Raw genomic sequence first — 19,974 nt, forward strand, 5'->3', positions numbered from 1 at the left:
AAAATCTTTATTAATTTTCATGAGATTTTAAAGGAACAATTTGCCAGCTGCCTTGCTGCTGTTTTTGAAACAGCTGAAACAGCTGCTCTTGTCTTAATGGAGATTTTGAGCGATCACTTACTGTACCTACGTAAGGTCACTGAATGCATTTACACCAGTCTTAGCATTAATCTTATTCCTCTCCCTCTGTGTATCTCTGACAGACCAGCATTATTCCCCTTGGTCCCCGTCTTGACACTTCGATGAAGACAGACGCCTCCCTGTCCCCCCAGCCAGGAACATGAAGGGCTTATCGGGTGGCCGCTCCCAGCACCAGATCCCCTCGCCCCACGGGCTGGACCAGTTTGACCATCCTCAAGACTTCCATGGCATGGGCCACCATGGCGGCGCCGCCGAGTCGCGCCACTCCTCCTACCTGCTCAGCCCCACCGAGAGCTGCCCAATGGACTACCACCACCGCTACTCACCGCGCAGCTCCATCCACTCTGACTGCATGATGATGTCCCCCGTCGTTATGGCGCCCTCGTCGGGCATTGGTGGCGGCGCCGCCATTGACCACGTCTCCAGCAGCACCTTCCCCAGAATGCACTACAGCTCCCAGTACTACGACTCGGCCACGCGGGACGACTGCACCGCCATCACCGCCTCCGCCACCTCCCATGCCGCTGCTGCCCCCACCGCTTCAGCCTTGCAGTACCAGGGCAGCGGCAAGAGCAACCGCATCCCGGCAAACCTGCTGGACCAGTTTGAGAAGCAGCTGCCGCTGCACCGTGATGGCTTCCACACACTGCAGTACCAGAGGACGTCCACCACCACCACCACGGAGCAGCGCAGCGAGAGCCCCGGACGCATCCGCCACCTTGTCCACTCCGTCCAGAAGCTCTTCACCAAGTCCCACTCCCTGGAGGGCTCGTCCAAGATGAACGGAACCAAAGGTGAAGGAGGAGGAGGGGGACACCACGGCGGCTCCCAACACAGCCACCATGGAGGCTCCAAGCATGGCAGCAAGCGAAGCAAGAGCAAAGAGCGCAAGACGCACCGCTCGGGGGGCGCGGGTGGCTTCTGGAGCTCCGACGACAACCTGGACAGTGACAGCACCTACCGCACGCCCAGTGTCATGAGCCGTCACCATGGCGACCACGCCCATGCCGCCCACTGCTACCCGGACTCCATGCACCATAGTCACTTTGGGGATATGTCCCTCAAGACCTCCAAGAGCAACAACGACGTCAAGTGCTCAGCTTGCGAGAGCATGGCCTTGGCTCCGGAGGGGAAGTTTATGAAGAGGAGTTCCTGGTCCACGCTGACCGTCAGCCAAGCCAAGGAGGCCTACAGGAAGTCCTCCCTCAACCTCGAGAAACCCATGATGCACACAGACCTCAAGCCCTCGCTACGGGCCTGTCACTATCTACAGGTGAGTGGTGGTCTGTGGTCTGTGGTGTGTGTGTGTGTGTGTGTGTGCGCGCTACCGTAATGTAGACGTTACTCTGGATATTGCCCAAAGCTTACAGTAACTTTTGTGTTGTATGGAATACTGCTTAGCATTATATAGGTAGGCCTAATTTGATATTCTCATATTGATGAGAAATGCTTCAATCTCACATACAGTGAGCTCCAAATGTATTGGGACATTGACAATTATGTTGTTGTTTTGGCTCTGTACTCGAGCACTTTAGATTGGATGACTATGAGGTTAAAGTGCAGACTGTCCACTTTAATTTGAGGGTATTTTCATCCATATTGGGTGAACCGTTTAGAAATTACAGCACTTTTTGTAATAATAATAAATAATATAATATGCCATTTAGCAGACGCTTTTATCCAAAACGACTTACAGTCATGCGTGCATAATTCTTTTGTGTATGGGTGGTCCCGGGGATCGAACCCACTACCTTGGCGTTACAAGCACCGTGCTCTACCAGCTGAGCTACAGAGGACCACGGACTACCACTAGTCCCCCCATTTTAGGGGACCAAAAGAATTTGGACAAATTCACTTATATGTTTATTAAAGTAGTAAGAAGTTAAGTATTTGGTTCCATACTCATAGCACGCAATGACTACATCAAGCTTATTTCTTTTGGTTGTGTTTCAGATTATTTTGTGCCCAATAGAAATTCATGGTAAATAATGTATTGTGTCATTTTGGAGTCACCTTTATTGAATAATTCGAATAGAATATGTTTCTGAACACTTCTACATTAGATTAATGTGGCTGCTACCATGATTACAGATAATCCTGAATGAATCGTGAATAATGATTAGTGAGATAGTTACAGATGTACAAATATCATGGAACTCTATTGGATGGATGCGACACCATTTTTCCACGAGAAATTCAATAATTTGGTGTTTTGTTGATGGTGGTGGAAAATGCTGTCTCCACAATATTCCATGTGTTCAATTGGGTTGAGATCTTTATTCCTCCATTTCACCTTTTATTGTAAAAGGTAAATGCGAACTTCATCATCCAAACATCCCACGGAACACATCCATAGCTAAAGTCGTTCCATAATCCAGTATAAATAACAGGACAAAAAACAAAACATAAGTTAGCGACCTAACAGCTAGACTTGTTTACAATGTACCACATCTCTGGTGAGCACAAGGGAGAAATTTAATATTGTTTAGATAAGAGATGCGTGTCAGCTACAGTGAGGGAAACAAGTATTTGATCCCCTGCTGATTTTGTACGTTTGCCCACTGACAAAGAAATGATCAGTCTATAATTTTAATGGTAGGTTTATTTGAACAAGTGAGAGACAGAATAACAACAACAAAATCCAGAAAAACGCATGTCAAAAATGTTATAAATTCATTTGCATTTTAATGAGGGAAATAAGTATTTGACCCCCTCTCAATCAGAAAGATTTCTGGCTCCCAGGTGTCTTTTATACAGGTACTGAGCTGAGATTAGGAGCACACTCTTAAAGCGAGTGCTCCTAATCTCAGTTTGTTACCTGTATAAAAGACACCTGTCCACAGAAGCAATCAATCAATCAGATTCCAAACTCTCCACCATGGCCAAGACCAAAGAGCTCTCCAAGGATGTCAGGGACAAGATTGTAGACCTACACAAGGCTGGAATGGGCTACAAGACCATTGCCAAGCAGCTTGTTGAGAAGGTGACAACAGTGGGTGCGATTATTCGCAAATGGAAGAAACACAAAATAACTGTCAATCTCCCTCGGCCTGGGGCTCCATGCAAGATCTCACCTCGTGGAGTTGCAATGATCATGGGAACGGTGAGGAATCAGCCCAGAACTACACGGGTGGATCTTGTCAATGATCTCAAGGCAGCTGGGACCATAGTCACCAAGAAAACAATTGGTAACACACTACGCCGTGAAGGACTGAAATCCTGCAGCGCCCGCAAGGTCCCCCTGCTCAAGAAAGCACACATACAGGGCCGTCTGAAGTTTGCCAATGAACATCTGAATGATTCAGAGGAGAACTGGGTGAAAGTGTTGTGGTCAGATGAGACCAAAATCGAGCTCTTTGGCATCAACTTAACTCGCCGTGTTTGGAGGAGGAGGAATGCTGCCTATGACCCCAAGAACACCATCCCCACCGTCAAACATGGAGGTGGAAACATTATGCTTTGGGGGTGTTTTTCTGCTAAGGGGACAGGACAACTTCACCGCATCAAAGGGACGATGGACGGCGCCATGTACCGTCAAATCTTGGGTGAGAACCTCCTTCCCTTAGCCAGGGCATTGAAAATGGGTCGTGGATGGGTATTCCATCATGACAATGACCCAAAACACACGGCCAAGGAAACAAAGGAGTGGCTCAAGAGGAAGCACATTAAGGTCCTGGAGTGGCCTAGCCAGTCTCCAGACCTTAATCCCATAGAAAATCTGTGGAGGGAGCTTAAGGTTCGAGTTGCCAAACGTCAGGCTCGAAACCTTAAAGACTTGAGAAGATCTGCAAAGAGGAGTGGGACAAAATCCCTCCTGAGATGTGTGCAAACCTGGTGGCCAACTACAAGAAACGTCTGACCTCTGTGATTGCCAACAAGGGTTTTGCCACCAAGTACTAAGTCATGTTTTGCAGAGGGGTCAAATACTTATTTCCCTCATTAAAATGCAAATCAATTTATAACATTTTTGACATGCGTTTTTCTGTCTCTCACTGTTCAAATAAACCTACCATTAAAATTATAGACTGATCATGTCTTTGTCAGTGGGCAAACGTACAAAATCAGCAGTGGATCAAATGCATTTTTCCCTCACTGTAAGTTAATAGCAGCTACTGTAAATTCTTTATGATGTCAGCCATGTTTCTTTATGTTTGACAAGCGAAAACTCCCTAATCCCAGAATGCCATTCACTATAAAACACAAATAAGCAAAGTCAAAGTCAAAGATGGCTGTGCCCATTGCCTGAAAAATATGAACTTAGTTTGTCCACTTTTCAGCATATTACAAATCTTCGGTGTACTTATTACAGTATATACAAGAACCGGAGCACATGACTTGACAAGTCGTTTACCGTTTTTGACAAATCACAAAGCAAATAAAATGTTATCACCTCACAGATCATCACACCAAATACAAGCCTACTGGGTAAACAGGGATGAAACCATTTTAGGAGGGTTTGTGGGGGGGCTCATTTAATTTGTGGGGGGTTTTCAAGTCCATGGGGGGTAGAAATGGGGGACGGTATTGTGGGGGGATATGATGCAGGAAATATTACTATGATGGGGGATTTATCAATAAATGTGTGGCAAACACAGAAGTTTATATGCTAAATATAAGTAAAACCTCTGGAAAGGGGGGTCTGAGGTGGCAACCCTGAGGTACCAAAGTTACAATCTGTTGCCGTGTTCAAAGCAACTGGGAACTTCATTGCGTTCAAGACAACTGAGAACTCTGAAAAAAACTAACTCTGAAAAAAACTAACTCATCTAACTCGGAATTCCAACTCGGGAACTCGGGTCTCTTTCTAGAGCTCTGACTTTCCGACCTGAAGATCACTGACGTTATGATTTGACGTCGTATTTTTCAGCGTTCCCAGTTGTCTTGAAAGCACCATAAGTCAGTTGAGTGAACTATCCCTTCACCTCGTTTTTGGTCTGACAGACGCTTACGTGACAACCAGAATGCATTGTATGATGTCAACAAATATGGCACTACACATAGCTGGCAAATAGCTTAGTATTAGCTCATCATAATAAGGAAAACCTTCACAAAAGTATTTTACACACATCATATGTGTCCATTACAATATATGCAAGAATCGGAATAGATGATTTGTCACCAGTACTTGAAAACCTGAATAAAACAGTAAAAACATTTTGCTCCATACATACATACGGTATGCTACAGAAGAAACGACAACACAATATACAGAAAATAAGGCACTTACTTTGATAGGAACACACACATGTCCAAAGTTATTATTTGTAAGGAAAACAACAAAGAGGGCAATGCTAGCACCACCCAGAAAATGTGCCGGGGGAAAAAGTTTGTGCAAGGTTCTGACTAGATATGCACAATGTCTACATCCTTGATCTGGGGAAACACTGGGGAAGTGCTTGGGCTCTCCTCAAACATAAATTGTCCGCAACAGTGAAATGGGCTACTTCTTCTGTGAATTAATGAGGCAGAACACACCTCAATTCAAACTGTTGTTAGAAAATAATTTGAAATTGACACACACACACACACACACACTACATGCCCAAAAGTATGTGGACACCTGCTTGTTGAACATTCCAAAATCATGGGCATTAATATGTAGTTGGTCCCCCCTTTGCTGCTATAACAGCTTCCACTCTTCTGGGAAGGCTTTCCACTAGATGTTGGAACATTGCTGCGGGGACTTGCTTCCATTCAGCCACAAGAGCATTAGTGAGGTCAGGCACTGATGTTGGGCGATTAGAGCTGGCTCGCAGTCGGCGTTCTAATTCATCCCAAAGGTGTTCGATAGGGTTGAGGTCAGGGCACTGTGCAGGCCAGTCAAGTTCTTCCACACCAATCTCGACAAACAATTTCTGTATGGACCACGCTTTGTGCGTGGGGGCATTCTCATGCTGAAACAGGAAATGGCCTTCCCCAAACTGTTGCCGCAAAGTTGGAAGCACGGAATCGTCTAGAATGTCATTGTATGCTGTCGTGTTAAGATTTCCCTTCACTGGAACTAAGGGGCCTAGCCCGAACCAAGAAAAACTGCCTCAAACCATTATTCCTCCTCCACCAAACTTTACAGTTGGCACTATGCATTCGGGCAGGTAGCGTTCTCCTGGCATCCGCCAAACCCAGATTTGTCCGTCGGAATGCCAGATGGTGAAGCGTGATTCATCACTCCAGAGAACGCATTTCCACTGCTCCAGAGTCCAATGGCGGCGAGCTTTACACCACTCCAGCCATCACTTAGCATTGCGCATGGTGATCTTAGGCTTGTGTGCGGCTGCTCGGCCATGGAAACCCATCTCATGAAACTCCCGACGAACAGTTATTGTGCTGACGTTGCTTCCAGAGGCAGTTTGGAACTCGGTAGTGAGTGTTGCAACTGAGGACAGACAATTTTTACAAGCTACACACTTCAGCACTCGGCGGTCCAATTCTGTGAGCTTGTGTGGCCTACCACTTCGCGTCTGAGCCGTTGTTCTTGCTCCTAGATGTTTCCACTTCACAATAACAGTTATATTTTGTTATATTTTGGAAAGACAACAAAAATACTGTTTACACGCTATTCATATATACATATTCATATTCTTATATACAATTAAATTAGATCTTTAGAAAGAGGAGGCACCGCTTTCTGGTGGCAGATCACTCCATGATGACATGGCTCTATATATAACTGAGTGACGCATTACATCAGTTTGTGGTTTGGGCACAGTGAAGAAAGCCATAATGGCGTGTCGGGTGGAGTATGTATGTCTGTATGTTTGGTGAGGTATGTTTGTATGGAGGACAGTGATTGAGCGACACTTGGCTCTAAATGAAATGTTGTGAGTCTTGTCCGTCAGCCACCTTTGCAGGTTGCTCTATAGATACAGGTTGCTTTATATGCAGTGACCTAAGCCTGGTAGATGTAGGTTGTCTATATGCAGTGACCTAGGCCTTGTAGATGTAGGTTGGTCTATATGCAGTGACCTAGGCCTGGTAGATGTAGGTTGGTCTATATGCAGTGACCTAAGCCTGGTAGATGTAGGTTGGTCTATATGCAGTGACCTAAGCCTGGTAGATGTAGGTTGGTCTATATGCAGTGACCTAGGCCTTGTAGATGTAGGTTGGTCTATATGCAGTGACCTAGGCCTGGTAGATGTAGGTTGGTCTATATGCAGTGACCTAGGCCTTGTAGATGTAGGTTGGTCTATATGCAGTGACCTAGGCCTTGTAGATGTAGATTGGTCTATATGCAGTGACCTAGGCCTTGTAGATGTAGGTTGGTCTATATGCAGTGACCTAGGCCTTGTAGATGTAGGTTGGTCTACTCCAGAGCCATGTATTTAGAGAGTTGGGCCTTTGAGGTGTCTGCATTATGATGCATTTGCATGACAGTACAACATTCTCTGGCAGCCATGTTATCTCCCCATTTATCATTACATTGGGAATATTTATATCAGGGCTGGGCAGCTGGGCAGCTGGGCAGCTGGTGCCCCCCCCCCCTCTGTTGTAGCCGGCCGCGACCGGGAGACCCATGGGGCGGCGCACAGTCGGGGCGTCGTCCAGGGTAGGGGAGGGAATGGCCGGCAGGGATGTAGCTCAGTTGGTAGAGCATGGCGTTTGCAACGCCAGGGTTGTGGGTTCGTTTCCCACGGAGGGTCAGTATGAAAAAAAAAATATATATATAATGAACGCACTCACTAACTGTAAGTCACTCTGGATAAGAGCGTCTGCTAAATGACGTAAATATAAAAATGATGTGGGTCCGCAGACCCACGAACCACTGAGGCCCTCACCCCCATCAAAGTTGCCCAACCCTGATTTACATAATGCTATGTAACTGAATCTCTAGAATAAGAACAATTATTCAAAATTCGAAAATTTGGCCCAACTCTCTAAATACATGGCTCTGGTCTACTCTACATTCAGTGACCTAAGCCTGGTAAATGCACAGGACTTAGAGGGAGGACAGTGATTGAGCGATGCTGGGCTCTAAATGAAATGTTATGAGTCTCACCTGCTTCTTCCAGGCAAAGGCATTATGCTAATGATATCCAATTAGCCTATGCTGCACCTGCAGTAGAAATGGCGTGGCCACATCAAGACGATGGAGGTGAGGCCGGTAGTGTAATAAAGTGTTGCATTCAGGCCAAAGGAGAGAGTTCGATTGCATTACAACCACTCCAGGCCTTACTGTCACTCCAGTTACCCATCCTTCAGTATGTTCATCATTCTAGTCCAGCCCTTGCTTACGAGGACTGTTTACATACAGGTACATCTACTATAGGGCCAGATTAGATGATTACATTACACAGCAATGTTTGCATCTGTTAATTTCAAAAGGGAATACAAATCAAGAAACAGAGGTGAAACATTCAACTACTGTTCTTTTATCATATGGCCAATCAGTGAATCAGTATTGCACCGATACTGATACATCAAATGTGTTTTTCATGGGATAGTCTGGAGCCTAATGGAGAGGTAGACTGGGCTGAATCTGGCAGCCTTCTGTCCCTAGCAGACGTTCCTTTCATATCCGTCCATCCACATGGCATTTGAAGTTAGATTTCGACAGTAACACATCTGAAGGTCAGGCTGGTGTCTCCCGGTGATTTGTACCAGTCATTGTAACCAATTATGTCAACAGGACCTAAACACCCCGTCCTCCATGTGTGTGTGTGTGTGTGTGTGTATGTATGTATGTGTACGTGTGTGTACTGTACGTGTACGTGTGTGCCATGCAGCGTTATGGAGACGGATTAGGGTAATGGTCTGCATCCCTGTCCGGGGGTCATGGTTCAACATCTGGCCGCCACACATGCACCCAGTAATCACATGCACCCAGTATTCACATGCACCCAGTAATCACATGCACCCAGTAATTGTAATGAATAAGCTATCAAGACTCAGGCCTTACATATATATTTTTCCCTGAGTGCTCGCTGGCTGGGGCTATCTGCTCGCAACACTCAAACTATTCTGAGCATTTATGTGTTCATTATTCAAGATAGTCCATCTTAGCCTCTTATCAACTTTTATCTCGCTTGTCGATGAGCTGTTGATACAGCATAACTGAAGGTTACAACATCTCAAAACATCCTCATTGAAGTTCAATATATGATCAGTGGAGGCTGGTGGAAATAGAAATGGGGAGGACGGGCTCATTGTAGTGGCTGAAATGTGAAGAAACTAATGATGCCAGAACTTTTCTAGCGTAGTTGGACCCAGTGGCACAGCGGTGCCTCTTCTTTCAGGTGAAACAACATCCACTCAGAGAAGAGATAGGGGAATGCTAACGAGCTAGCGCTGGGCTCACATGAACGACGCCTGCCTTGTTAACCACTGCCCTAGCCAGCTGGTCAAAGATGACGCATTAGGAGGAAAAATTATTTAAAATTATTCCTTTCCTTTATTGCTGTCTTTAAGCCTGATTAATTTAGTTTCCGCACAATCACTGCGTTTTTATTCAATGCTCTCATGTGGGAACAGAGAAATGCACAAACAGCAATTTAGTGTGCGTGATGGTTTTGCTGATAGAGCTTTGAAGCGAAGATATAAGCGAGCCAGCTAATTGTCATGTTGACTTGCCAAGTCAGGCATTGGTGAGGAGATTTGAGTGTTTTGGGAAGCTTAGCCTCTCTGCTCTGTTAAGCGGTTTGACACACCTAACGGTGTCCTCTTAGGCCGCAACAGCAGTCTGTCTGTCAATTGCATTTTGACCCAACCTGGCTTTGCATTGTTTTTGGAAGTGTTCATTCATATTCACCTTGTAAGTAATTAGCTACATTGATGTTTCTTTTCCTCGTGAATGTGTTTAGTTGCCTGTATTTCTGTATCCCTCTTCACTAATCAACAAGGCAACACTGTACTTTAGAGGTACAGGTATGTGAAGCAGATGGCATCCCTACTGCCTTTCTGTGACACAGAGTTAGGTAACACTTTATTTTAAGGATCCGTAATAAACCATTTATAGGGCATTCATAAATTGTGTGTTCACCATTTATTAATAATCACTCCCACATTTATAAACAATTTACTAATCATTAGTAAAGTATTTTTGCAGTCCCTATTCTAAAGTGAGAGCTATTTATACTTTATAAATACTTATAAATAATGTTTTGAGTGATGAGTGCAATTTCTTATGAAAAGATGGGCATGCCATTAGTATGCATTCCTGCAGTACCTGGTAAAAGAATAAGCACACAACACAGGATGTTTAAGGAAATACACTGAACAAAAATATATTAAAAAACATATAAAACATAAACGCAACATGTTCCATGAGTGTTGATCCCATGTTTAATGAGCTGAAGATCCCAGAAATGTTTCGTAGGCACAAAAAGCTTATTTATCTCAATTTCTGTTCACAAATTTGTTTACATCCCTGTTAAGGCGTCCACATGCTTCCCAGCCGAAACAGATCGGTAGAGTTTGTGCATATATTATGACAACATTTTGTGACGTTTTGGTTTGTTTTGGACTTTGGTGAGTTCTTTTTTTTCTGGTACAAAAAATGTTTTTGGGAGGCAAGCTGAAGTTCGGAGCCCCTTTGTCGGTGATTGGTCAACAGTAGGGATTCTTCAATAAAGTATTTGATGTCATTGAACAAGAGACGACTCGTTCTCAAGCACATTTTTTCATTGAAAAATACTGCACCAAACATTAGTTTGGTTCAATGTAAAATTGCGCGACTAAGATCTCCTCGGCAAAAACGTCAAAATGTATTGAGTTATTTTAGATTAATTCTGACTATGGTAAGTAAGTGTATACTGGCAATGGCATCTCAAAATGGACAAACAGGACTATTGCGCTTTTTTTGCGAAGGGGAGTATGCGAGCACACTAGTTTTGTTCGCTTAGCCAACTTCTGCTACCCGCCAGCCGAACTGAAGCATGCAGACGCCTTTAGTGAGCATTTCTCCTTTGCCAAGATAATCCATCCACCTGACAGGTGGGGCATATCAAGAGTGTGCAATGCTGTCATCAAGGCAAATGGTGGCTATTTGAAGAATCTCAAATATAACATATATTCTGATTTGTGAGTAGGTGTGTCCAAACTTTCGACTGGTAGTGTAAATCTGATATGCCAAGAAAGTGTTGCCATTTTTAAGGAATATAATCTCAATCGTCATTTTTCAAGCCAGCATGCTAAAAGTGTGTTAAAGCTGGAAACTGTTGTCAAAGTGGTTGTAAAACTCGTTAACTTTATAGGAGCAAGGGGGCTTAACCATCTTCTGTCTTTCGACAGTGAGAAAGCACCACCAGACACACAGTTGGAGCTCATCGACATCCAATGTGACAGTGCTTTGAAGGAGAAGTACAAAACAGCAACAATAGACCAGTTCTATGGCTCACTGAATGAAACAAAGTTTCCAAACATTAAAAAGCACACCCAAAGGATGCTTGTTTTATTCGGGTCCACATATGTGTGTGAACAAACGTTCTCAGTCATGAATTACAACAAATCCCGTCACAGGTGAAATTTAACAAATGACCACTTGTCAGTTGTTCTGAGAATCTCTACATAATAATATGCCATTTAGCAGACGCTTTTATCCAAAGCGACTTACAGTCATGCGTGCATAATTATTATTATTTTTTTTTGTGTATTGGTGGTCCCGGGGATCGAACCCACTACCTTGGCGTTACAAGCGCCGTGCTCTACCAGCTGAGCTACAGAGGACCACAGACTAAAGATGACACCAGACTTTGATGCCCTTGCCAAGAGAGGTGACCAGACCCATTGTTCACATTAAGACTTGAATAACCGTGACTGGGGTAGGCAAGGATTATGCTTTTTCATGGTGATGGTTATGCAGTGAGAATTATCCAGCAATGCACTTGGATATAGGTAAAAACTGATCAGTCAGATTTGGGCTGAGGTGATTGGATACAGTGGCTTGCGAAAGTATTCACCCCCCTTGGCATTTTTCCTATTTTGTTGCCTTGCAACCTGGAATTAAAATTGATGTTTTTGGGGGTTTGTATCATTTGATTTACACAACATGTCTACCACTTTGAAGATGCAAAATATTTTTTATTGTGAAACAAACAAGACATAAGACAAAAAAACAAAAAACTTGCGCATGTATAACTATCCCCCCCCCCCCTTTGGCACATCTAGCCACTGGGATTTTTGCCCATTCTTCAAGGCAAAACTGCTCCAGCTCCTTCAAGTTGGATGGGTTCCGCTGGTTTACAGCAATCTTTAAGTCTTACCACAGATTCTCAATTGGATTGAGGTCTGGCCTTTGACTAGGCCATTCCAAGACATTTAAATGTTTCCCCTTAAACCACTCGAGTGTTGATTTAGCAGTATGCTTAGGTTCATTGTCCTGCTGGAAGATTAACCTCTGTCCCAGTCTCAAATCTCTGGAAGACTGAAACAGGTTTCCCTCAAGAATTTCCCTTTTTATTTAGCGCCATCCATCATTCCTTCAATTCTGACCAGTTACCCAGTCCCTGCCGATGAAAAAAATCCCCACAGCATGATGCTGCCACCACCATGCTTCACTGTGGCAATGGTGTTCTCGGGGTGATGAGAGGTGTTGGGTTTGCGCCAGACATAGCGTTTTCCTTGATGGCCAAAAATCTCAGTTTTAGTCTCATCTGACCAGAATACCTTCTTCCATATGTTTGGGGAGTCTCCCACATGCCTTTTGGCGAACACCAAACGTGTTTGCTTACTTTTTTCTTTAAGCAATGGCTTTTTCTGGCCACTCTTCCGTAAAGCCCAGCTCTGTGGAGTGTTCGGCTTAAAGTGGTCCTATGGACAGATACTCCAATCTCCGCTGTGGAGCTTTGAAGCTCTTTCAGGGTAATCTTTGGTCTCTTTGTTGCCTCTCTGATTAATGCCCTCTTTGCCTGGTCCATTAGTTTTGGTGGGCAGCCCTCTCTTGGCAGGTTTATTGTGGTGCCATATTATTTCCATTTTTTAATAATGGATTTAATGGTGCTCCGTGGGATGTTCAAAGTTTCGGATATTTTTGTATAACCCAACCCTGAGCTGTGCTTCTCCACAACTTTGTCCCTGACCTGTTTGGAGAGCTCCTTGTTCTTCACGGTGCAGCTTGCTTGGTGGTGCCCCTTGCTTAGTGGTGTTGCAGACTCTGGGGCCTTTCAGAACAGGTGTATATATATACTGAGATCATGTGACAGATCATGTGACACTTAGATTGCACACAGGTGGACTTTATTTAACTAATTATGTGACTTCTGAAGGTAATTGGTTGCACCAGATCTTATTTAGGGGCTTCATAGCAAAGGGGGTGAATGCATATGCACGCACCACTTTTCCGTTATGTATTTTTTTAAATAATTTTTTGAAACAAGTTATATTTTTTCATTTCACTTCACCAATTTTGACTATTTTGTGTATGTCCATTACATGAATTCCAAATAAAATCCATTTAAATTACAGGTTGTAATGCAAGAAAATAGGAAAAACGCCAAGGGGGATGAAAACTTTTGCAAGGCACTGTAACTGTAAATATGGCGGAGATGAGAATTGTTCCTTAATATGCTTTCAAAAACAGACCATTCCAAATTAAATGAATGCTCTTACCACATGTTTCACTCAAATTTTAGATTTATTTTTTTTACACATCTGCTGTTACATTCTGCATGTCTCCAGTCATATAATATATATATATTTTTAAGTTTGCATATTGTGACTGTAAGTTTGATTGTACTTTACAAGAGTAGAGATGCAGGATCTGTGTGTGTGTTTGACTGTGTTTGTGATGTTATAAATTATATCAATTTTGTAAAAGTTTTGTTAAAAATGTGTTCACAAAAAACAAGGGTAGAGATGGTACAAGGGTAGAATTGTTCTGCAAGCATATGTACACCTACAGTACAGTAGTAGTTGCGTGTCAATGTGAAAATGAATAAAGGCTTCACATGTTTTGTCACGCATATAGTATGTGGCCCTTCACTTGGTTTCAAAAACTCAATGTGGCCCTTGAGCCAAAAGGTTTGCCCACCCCTGTTCCAGAAGGACAACCATCTCTGCAGCACTCCACCAAACAGGCCTTTATGGTAGAGTGGCCAGACCGAAGCCACCCCTCAGTAAAAGGCACATGACAGCCCGCATGGAGTTCGCCAAAAGGCACCTAACAAGATTCTCTGGTCTGATGAAACCAAGATTGACTTATTTGGCCTGAATGCCAAGCGTCACGTCTGGAGGTAGCCTGGCACCATCCCTACGGTGGTGGCAGCATCATGCTGTGGGGATGTTTTTCAGTGGCAGGGACTGGTAGACTAGTCAGGATCGAGGGAAAGATGAACAGAGCAAAGTACAGAGAGATCCTTGATGAAAACCTGCTCGAGAGCACTCAGGACCTCACTGGGGTGAAGGTTCACCTTCCAACAGGACAACGACCCTAAGCACAGAGCCAAGACAACGCAGGAGTGGCTTCGAGACAAGTCTCTGAATGTCCTTGAGTGGCCCAGTCAGAGCCTGGACTTGAACCCGATCGAACATCTCTGGAGAGAACTGAAAATAGCTGTGCAGTGACGCTCCCCATCCAACTTGACAGAGTTTGAGAGGATCTGCAGAGAAGAATGGGAGAAAATCCCCAAATACAGGTGTGCCAAGCTTGTAGCGTCATACCCAAGAAGACTCAAGGCTGTAATCGCTGCCAAAGGTGCTTCAACAAAGTACTGAGTAAAGGGTCTGAATACTTATGTAAATGTGATATTTCCATTTATTTAATTTCTTTACATTTGCAAAAATTTCTAACAACCTGTTTTTGCTTTGTCATTATGGGGTGTTGTGTGTAGATTGATTAGGAAAAAAATGTTTTAATCAATTTTAGAATAAGGCTGTAACGTAACAAAATGTGGGAAAAGTCAAGGGGTCTGAATACTTTCCGAATGCACTGTAGACTGACAAGGTAAATCCAGGTGAAAGCTATGATCCCTTATTGATGTCACTTGTTAAATCCACTTCAATCAGTGTCGATGAAGGGGAGGAGACAGGTTAAAGAAGGATTTTTAAGCCTTGAGACAATTGAACCATGGATTGTGTATGTGTCCCATTCAGAGGGTGAATGTGCAAGACAAAATATTTAAGTGCCTTTGAACGGAGTATGGTAGTAGGTGCCAGGCGCACTGGTTTGATTGTGTCAAGAACTGCAACTCTGCTGGATTTTTCATGCTCAACAGTTTTCCGTGTGCATCAAGAATGGTCCATCACCCAAAGGACATCCAGCCAACTTGACACAACTGTGGGAAGCATTGGAGTCACCATGGGTCAGCATCCCTGTGGAACACTTTCGACACCTTGTAGAGTCCATGCCCTGACAAATTGAGGCTTTTACAAAGATGGGAGAAATTGCAAACGGTTCGTAAATGCCTTATAAATGCCTTATAAATGGTTTATTATGGACCCTTAAAAGAAAGTGTTACCTAGAGTTATTGTCGCCCAAGATTCTGAAATGCCTTGTCTTTACTGGGTCAGTGGTGTTGACAGTGATTGTTGGGGAGGGCGAATGAGCTAACGAGAGAATGAAAGGGAGAGAAGGAGACATAGATCTAAACATTACCTCCAGAAAAATAAAAACCAACAATCATCCGCTATGCTCTTTCTGATAGCAGCCCAGGGACTGTTGAGGGGAAATAGCTGGGCAGGGCCCATGATTGGTTGGAGTGAGTAACTGGCAGAGGGAGAGAGAGACCACTAGTGCCCTGGGCTGTTGTTCTAAGAACCGCAGCGCCCCTTATCAGCATGAGCAGCGTAATGGAATGTTATACAGTAAATACGCCTGATCAATATACTGGACACTACAACATGTGTGACATCACACAGCTTTAGATTGCCATCTCCAAGGTCCAGGAAGAGGAAAGAAACAGATGACTCACTGTCAAACTAATGTAGCAGGTGTAAAACCATATCCGTTTTTCAGCGGAAAAGGAAGCTAGGTTGAAGATAGCACTATTCCTGAAAACCGGATGCATCCGGTTGTTGGCAACTCTGCTAAGGGTGCTCACTGTGACAGGAGCATTTATTTGATTGGCCATTTATGGCTAATTTCATGTAAATCCCAATATCAATGAATTTGCAGTGAAATAAGGATGTATAAGGTAAATATGATTCAAACGTCTGAGATCAAAATAAATTGCCTTGAATATGATAATCTTTCTTAGAGTGAAAGAAAATATTTTCTGTTTGCATGTGGATTGACTAGAACATGCCTTATTAAAGGCACAATGCAGCCGTTTTTATATTAATATCAAATAATTTCTGGGTAACAATTAAGTACATTGGTGTAATAGATTTCCATTACTATGGGCAGAAATAGTTTTTCAGCAAAAAACTATTTCTCAAGCAATAATTTTTGCTAGGACTGTTTGGTAGTGGTCTGAGTGAGGAGGGGAAAACTAGCTGTTATTGACAAAGAGGTTTGGAACTCTTTTTGTTATTGGTCTATTAACCTTAAGAGTCTATAATCTAATTAACATAATAAACAAATCCCCATGTCACACCCTGGCTCGGGGACTCATTATGTTGAGCCAGGGTGTGTTCATTCTATGTTTTCTGTTTCTTTGGTGGGTGTTCTAGGTTGTCTATTTTCTATGTTTGCCGGTGTGACTCCCAATCAGAGGCAACGAGTGTCAGCTGTCGGCTGGTTGTCTCTGATTGGGAGCCATATTTAATCTGTCTGTTTTTCTTTCGGGTTGTGGGATTTTGTTCGTGTGTGTTCGTGTTGTACCATAGACGTCACGCATTCGTTGTTTATTGTTTTGTTCGTGTGAGCATTTAATAAATAGAATATGTTCACTCGCAACGCTGCGCCTTGGTCTCCCTCATTAGACGATCGTGACAGAAAATCCCACCTAAACCAGACCAAGCAGCGTGAAGAGGAGAGAGGAAGGACCTGGGATCAGTGGAGTAGGAGTTTCGGCTGGGCCCCGCTAAGTGAAGAGAAGAGAGGCTGGTCTATGGAGCAATGGATCAAGAGTTTCGACTGGGTCAAGCCAATTGAGGAGCTGAATAGCGGGAGTTGGAAGCAGAAGAGTGAGAGTCTGGCGAGAGCTAGGGAGGCCTGGTCCACGGGGAGGAGAGAACCCCAGAAAATTTTTAGGGGGGGGCTCACGACGTGGACGACGGGGCAGCAGGAGGCCGCGAGGGAGCGGTCCAGCGGGTGTGAAGAGGAGGCCGCCAGGTTAAGGGGGCCACTGGTCACAGAGGAGAGGGAAAGTGTGGAGGCACGGCGAGAGGTACTGGGGTGTGTTACCAGTCCGGTCCGGCCCGTTCCTGATCCCTGCGTAGGGCCAGTGGTGTGTGTCCCCAGTACGGTCCGGCCTGTTCCTGTTCCTCGCATCGAGCCTGTGGTGCGTGTCGTCAGCCCGGCCCGGCCTGTTCCTGCTTCCCGCACCGAGCCTATGGTGCGCGTCGCCAGCCCAGCCTGTTCCTGCTCCCTGCACCAAACCTGTGGTGCGCGTCGCCAGCCCGGTCCGGCCCGTTCCTGCTCTCCGCACCAAGTCTGTGGTGCGCGTCGCCAGCCCGGCCCGGCCTGTTCCTGCTCCCCGCACCAAACCTGTGGTGCGCGTCGCCAGCCCGGTCCGGCCCGTTCCTGCTCTCCGCACCAAGTCTGTGGTGCGCGTCGCCAGCCCGGCCCGGCCTGTTCCTGCTCCCCGCACCAAACCTGTGGTGCGCGTCGCCAGCCCGGCCCGGCCTGTTCCTGCTCCCCGCACCAAGTCTGTGGTGCGTTTCGTCAGCCCTGTCCGGCTCGTTCCTGCTCTCCGCACCAAGTCTGTGGTGCGCGTCGCCAGCCCATTCCGGTCCATTCCTGCTCCACGCACCAAGCCAGGGGTGTGTATCGTCAGCCCGGTCCGTTCCGTTCCTGTTCCACGCACCAAGCCAGGGGCGCGTGTCGTCAGTCCGGCTCCGGCCAGCGGGGCTAGACAGGACCAGGGGTACTTTGGGGGGTTGGAGAGGAAGTGGGGATCAAGCCCGGAGCCGGAGCCGCCGCCGAGGAGGAATGCCCACCCAGCCCTCCCCTGTTTTTGCTCGTATTTAGGCGCGGTCGCAGTCCGCGCCTTTAGGGGGGGGTACTGTCACACCCTGGCTCGGGGACTCATTATGTTGAGCCAGGGTGTGTTCATTCTATGTTTTCTGTTTCTTTGGTGGGTGTTCTAGGTTGTCTATTTTCTATGTTTGCCGGTGTGACTCCCAATCAGAGGCAACGAGTGTCAGCTGTCGGCTGGTTGTCTCTGATTGGGAGCCATATTTAATCTGTCTGTTTTTCTTTCGGGTTGTGGGATTTTGTTCCGTGTTGGTTCGTGTTTATGTAACCAGAGACGTCACGTTTTCGTTTGTTATTTTGATCGTGTGTTTTCTAATAAAATATGTTCGCATTCAACGCTGCGCATTGGTCTTCTCTGTTAGACGAGCGTGACACCCCACACATAATCTGTCAGTTTAAACTACAGATATGTTTTTTGCATGGGCTTCGTCTCAATCCACTGCATCCGCCTGTGTTGGTGGAAAGTGGCAGAGCTACAGCGCTGTTTGTCAGACCAGGAGACACCCTGAAAATCGGTCTTCTCGTGAAAACATCTGTAACGTACGAATGGTTTGGCCTACTAACTATGACCACTCTATGGAAAGATGAGAATCTCAGAAGCACGATGGCGTTCTCCGTTTAGCTCTACGACCCCCACAAGTGTCACGGGACTTGTCTGAAGGTAACCCGTTACCAGTTTTCAAAAATGAATGGAAGTATGGAGGTAGTTTTGTGCCAACAAAAAAAGGGGTTAAATATGTGTCCAAAAAACAAAAATATTTCCGGAGCCTTCTTTTATCTCCTAAATATAGGACAGACACTTCCAAAATGTATTCCTTATTATCTATTTTATAACTCTCTGTTTTGCCATTTATGAGTGTATTATTCAATGCGTTTCTATGGGCTATGGTATAAATGGCCAAATTCAATTTTTATCAAATATTTTTTTATATACTTTTTTTATACCTACAGAGGTCCTAAAATTCTATGCTGATGACACTGTAATTTTTCACACTTTTACAGTGTTTTTACAAAAATATATATACAGTTGAAGTTGGAAGTTTACATACACCTTAGCCAAATACATTTAAACTCAGTTTTTCACAATTACTGACATTTAATCCTAGTAGAAATTCCCTGTCTTAGGTCAGTTAGGATCACCACTTTATTTTAAGAATGTGAAATGTCAGAATAATAGTAGAGAGAATGATTTATTTCAGCTTTTATTTCTTTCATCACATTCACAGTGGGTGAGAACTTTACATACACTCAATTCGTATTTGGTAGCATTGCCTTTACATTGTTTAACTTGGGTCAAACATTTCAGGTAGCCTTCCACAAGCTTCCCACAATAAGGTGGGTGAATTTTGGCCCATTCCACCTGACAGAGCTGGCGTAACTGAATCTGGTTTGAACGCCTCCTTGCTCGCACACACTTTTTCAGTTCTGCCCACAAATTTTCTATAGGATTGAGGTCAGGGCTTTGTGATGGCCACTCCATTACCTTGCTTGACTTTGTTGTCCTTAAGCCATTTTGCCACAACTTTGGAAGCATGCTTGGGGTCATTGTCCATTTGGAAGACCCATTTGAGACCAAGCTTTAACTTCCTGACTGTTGTCTTGAGATGTTGCTTCAATATATCCACATAATTTTCCTTCCTCATGATGCCATCTATTTTGTGAAGTGCACCAGTCCCTCCTGCAGCAAAGCACCCCCACAGCATGATGCTGCCATCCCGTGCTTCACGGTTGGGATGGTGTACTTCAGCTTGCAAGGCATCCCCCTTTTCCTCCAAATATAACGATGGTCATTATGGCCAAACAGTTCTATTTTTGTTTCATCAGAC

At 44.7% G+C, this 19,974-nt stretch overlaps 1 protein-coding gene across 1 annotated transcript in view; it reads left to right on the forward strand.

Annotated features, from left to right (window-relative positions):
* Positions 1-265: 265 nt before the first annotated feature.
* LOC311108267 (disks large-associated protein 2-like) overlaps positions 266-19,974 on the forward strand; it is a gene marked incomplete at its 3' end in the record, with an annotated part of 92,927 nt that continues 73,218 nt past the window's right edge. Inside the window, exon 1 of the mRNA XM_084150890.1 lies at positions 266-1,414. Within this exon, the coding sequence (XP_084007016.1) occupies positions 281-1,414 (1,134 nt within the window). The 5' untranslated portion in view covers positions 266-280. The remainder of the gene's footprint in view (positions 1,415-19,974) is intronic.

The sequence above is a fragment of the Coregonus lavaretus genome (genome assembly GCF_964263955.1).
Source record: "Coregonus lavaretus genome assembly, chromosome: 33".
NCBI classification, from domain to species: domain Eukaryota; kingdom Metazoa; phylum Chordata; class Actinopteri; order Salmoniformes; family Salmonidae; genus Coregonus; species Coregonus lavaretus.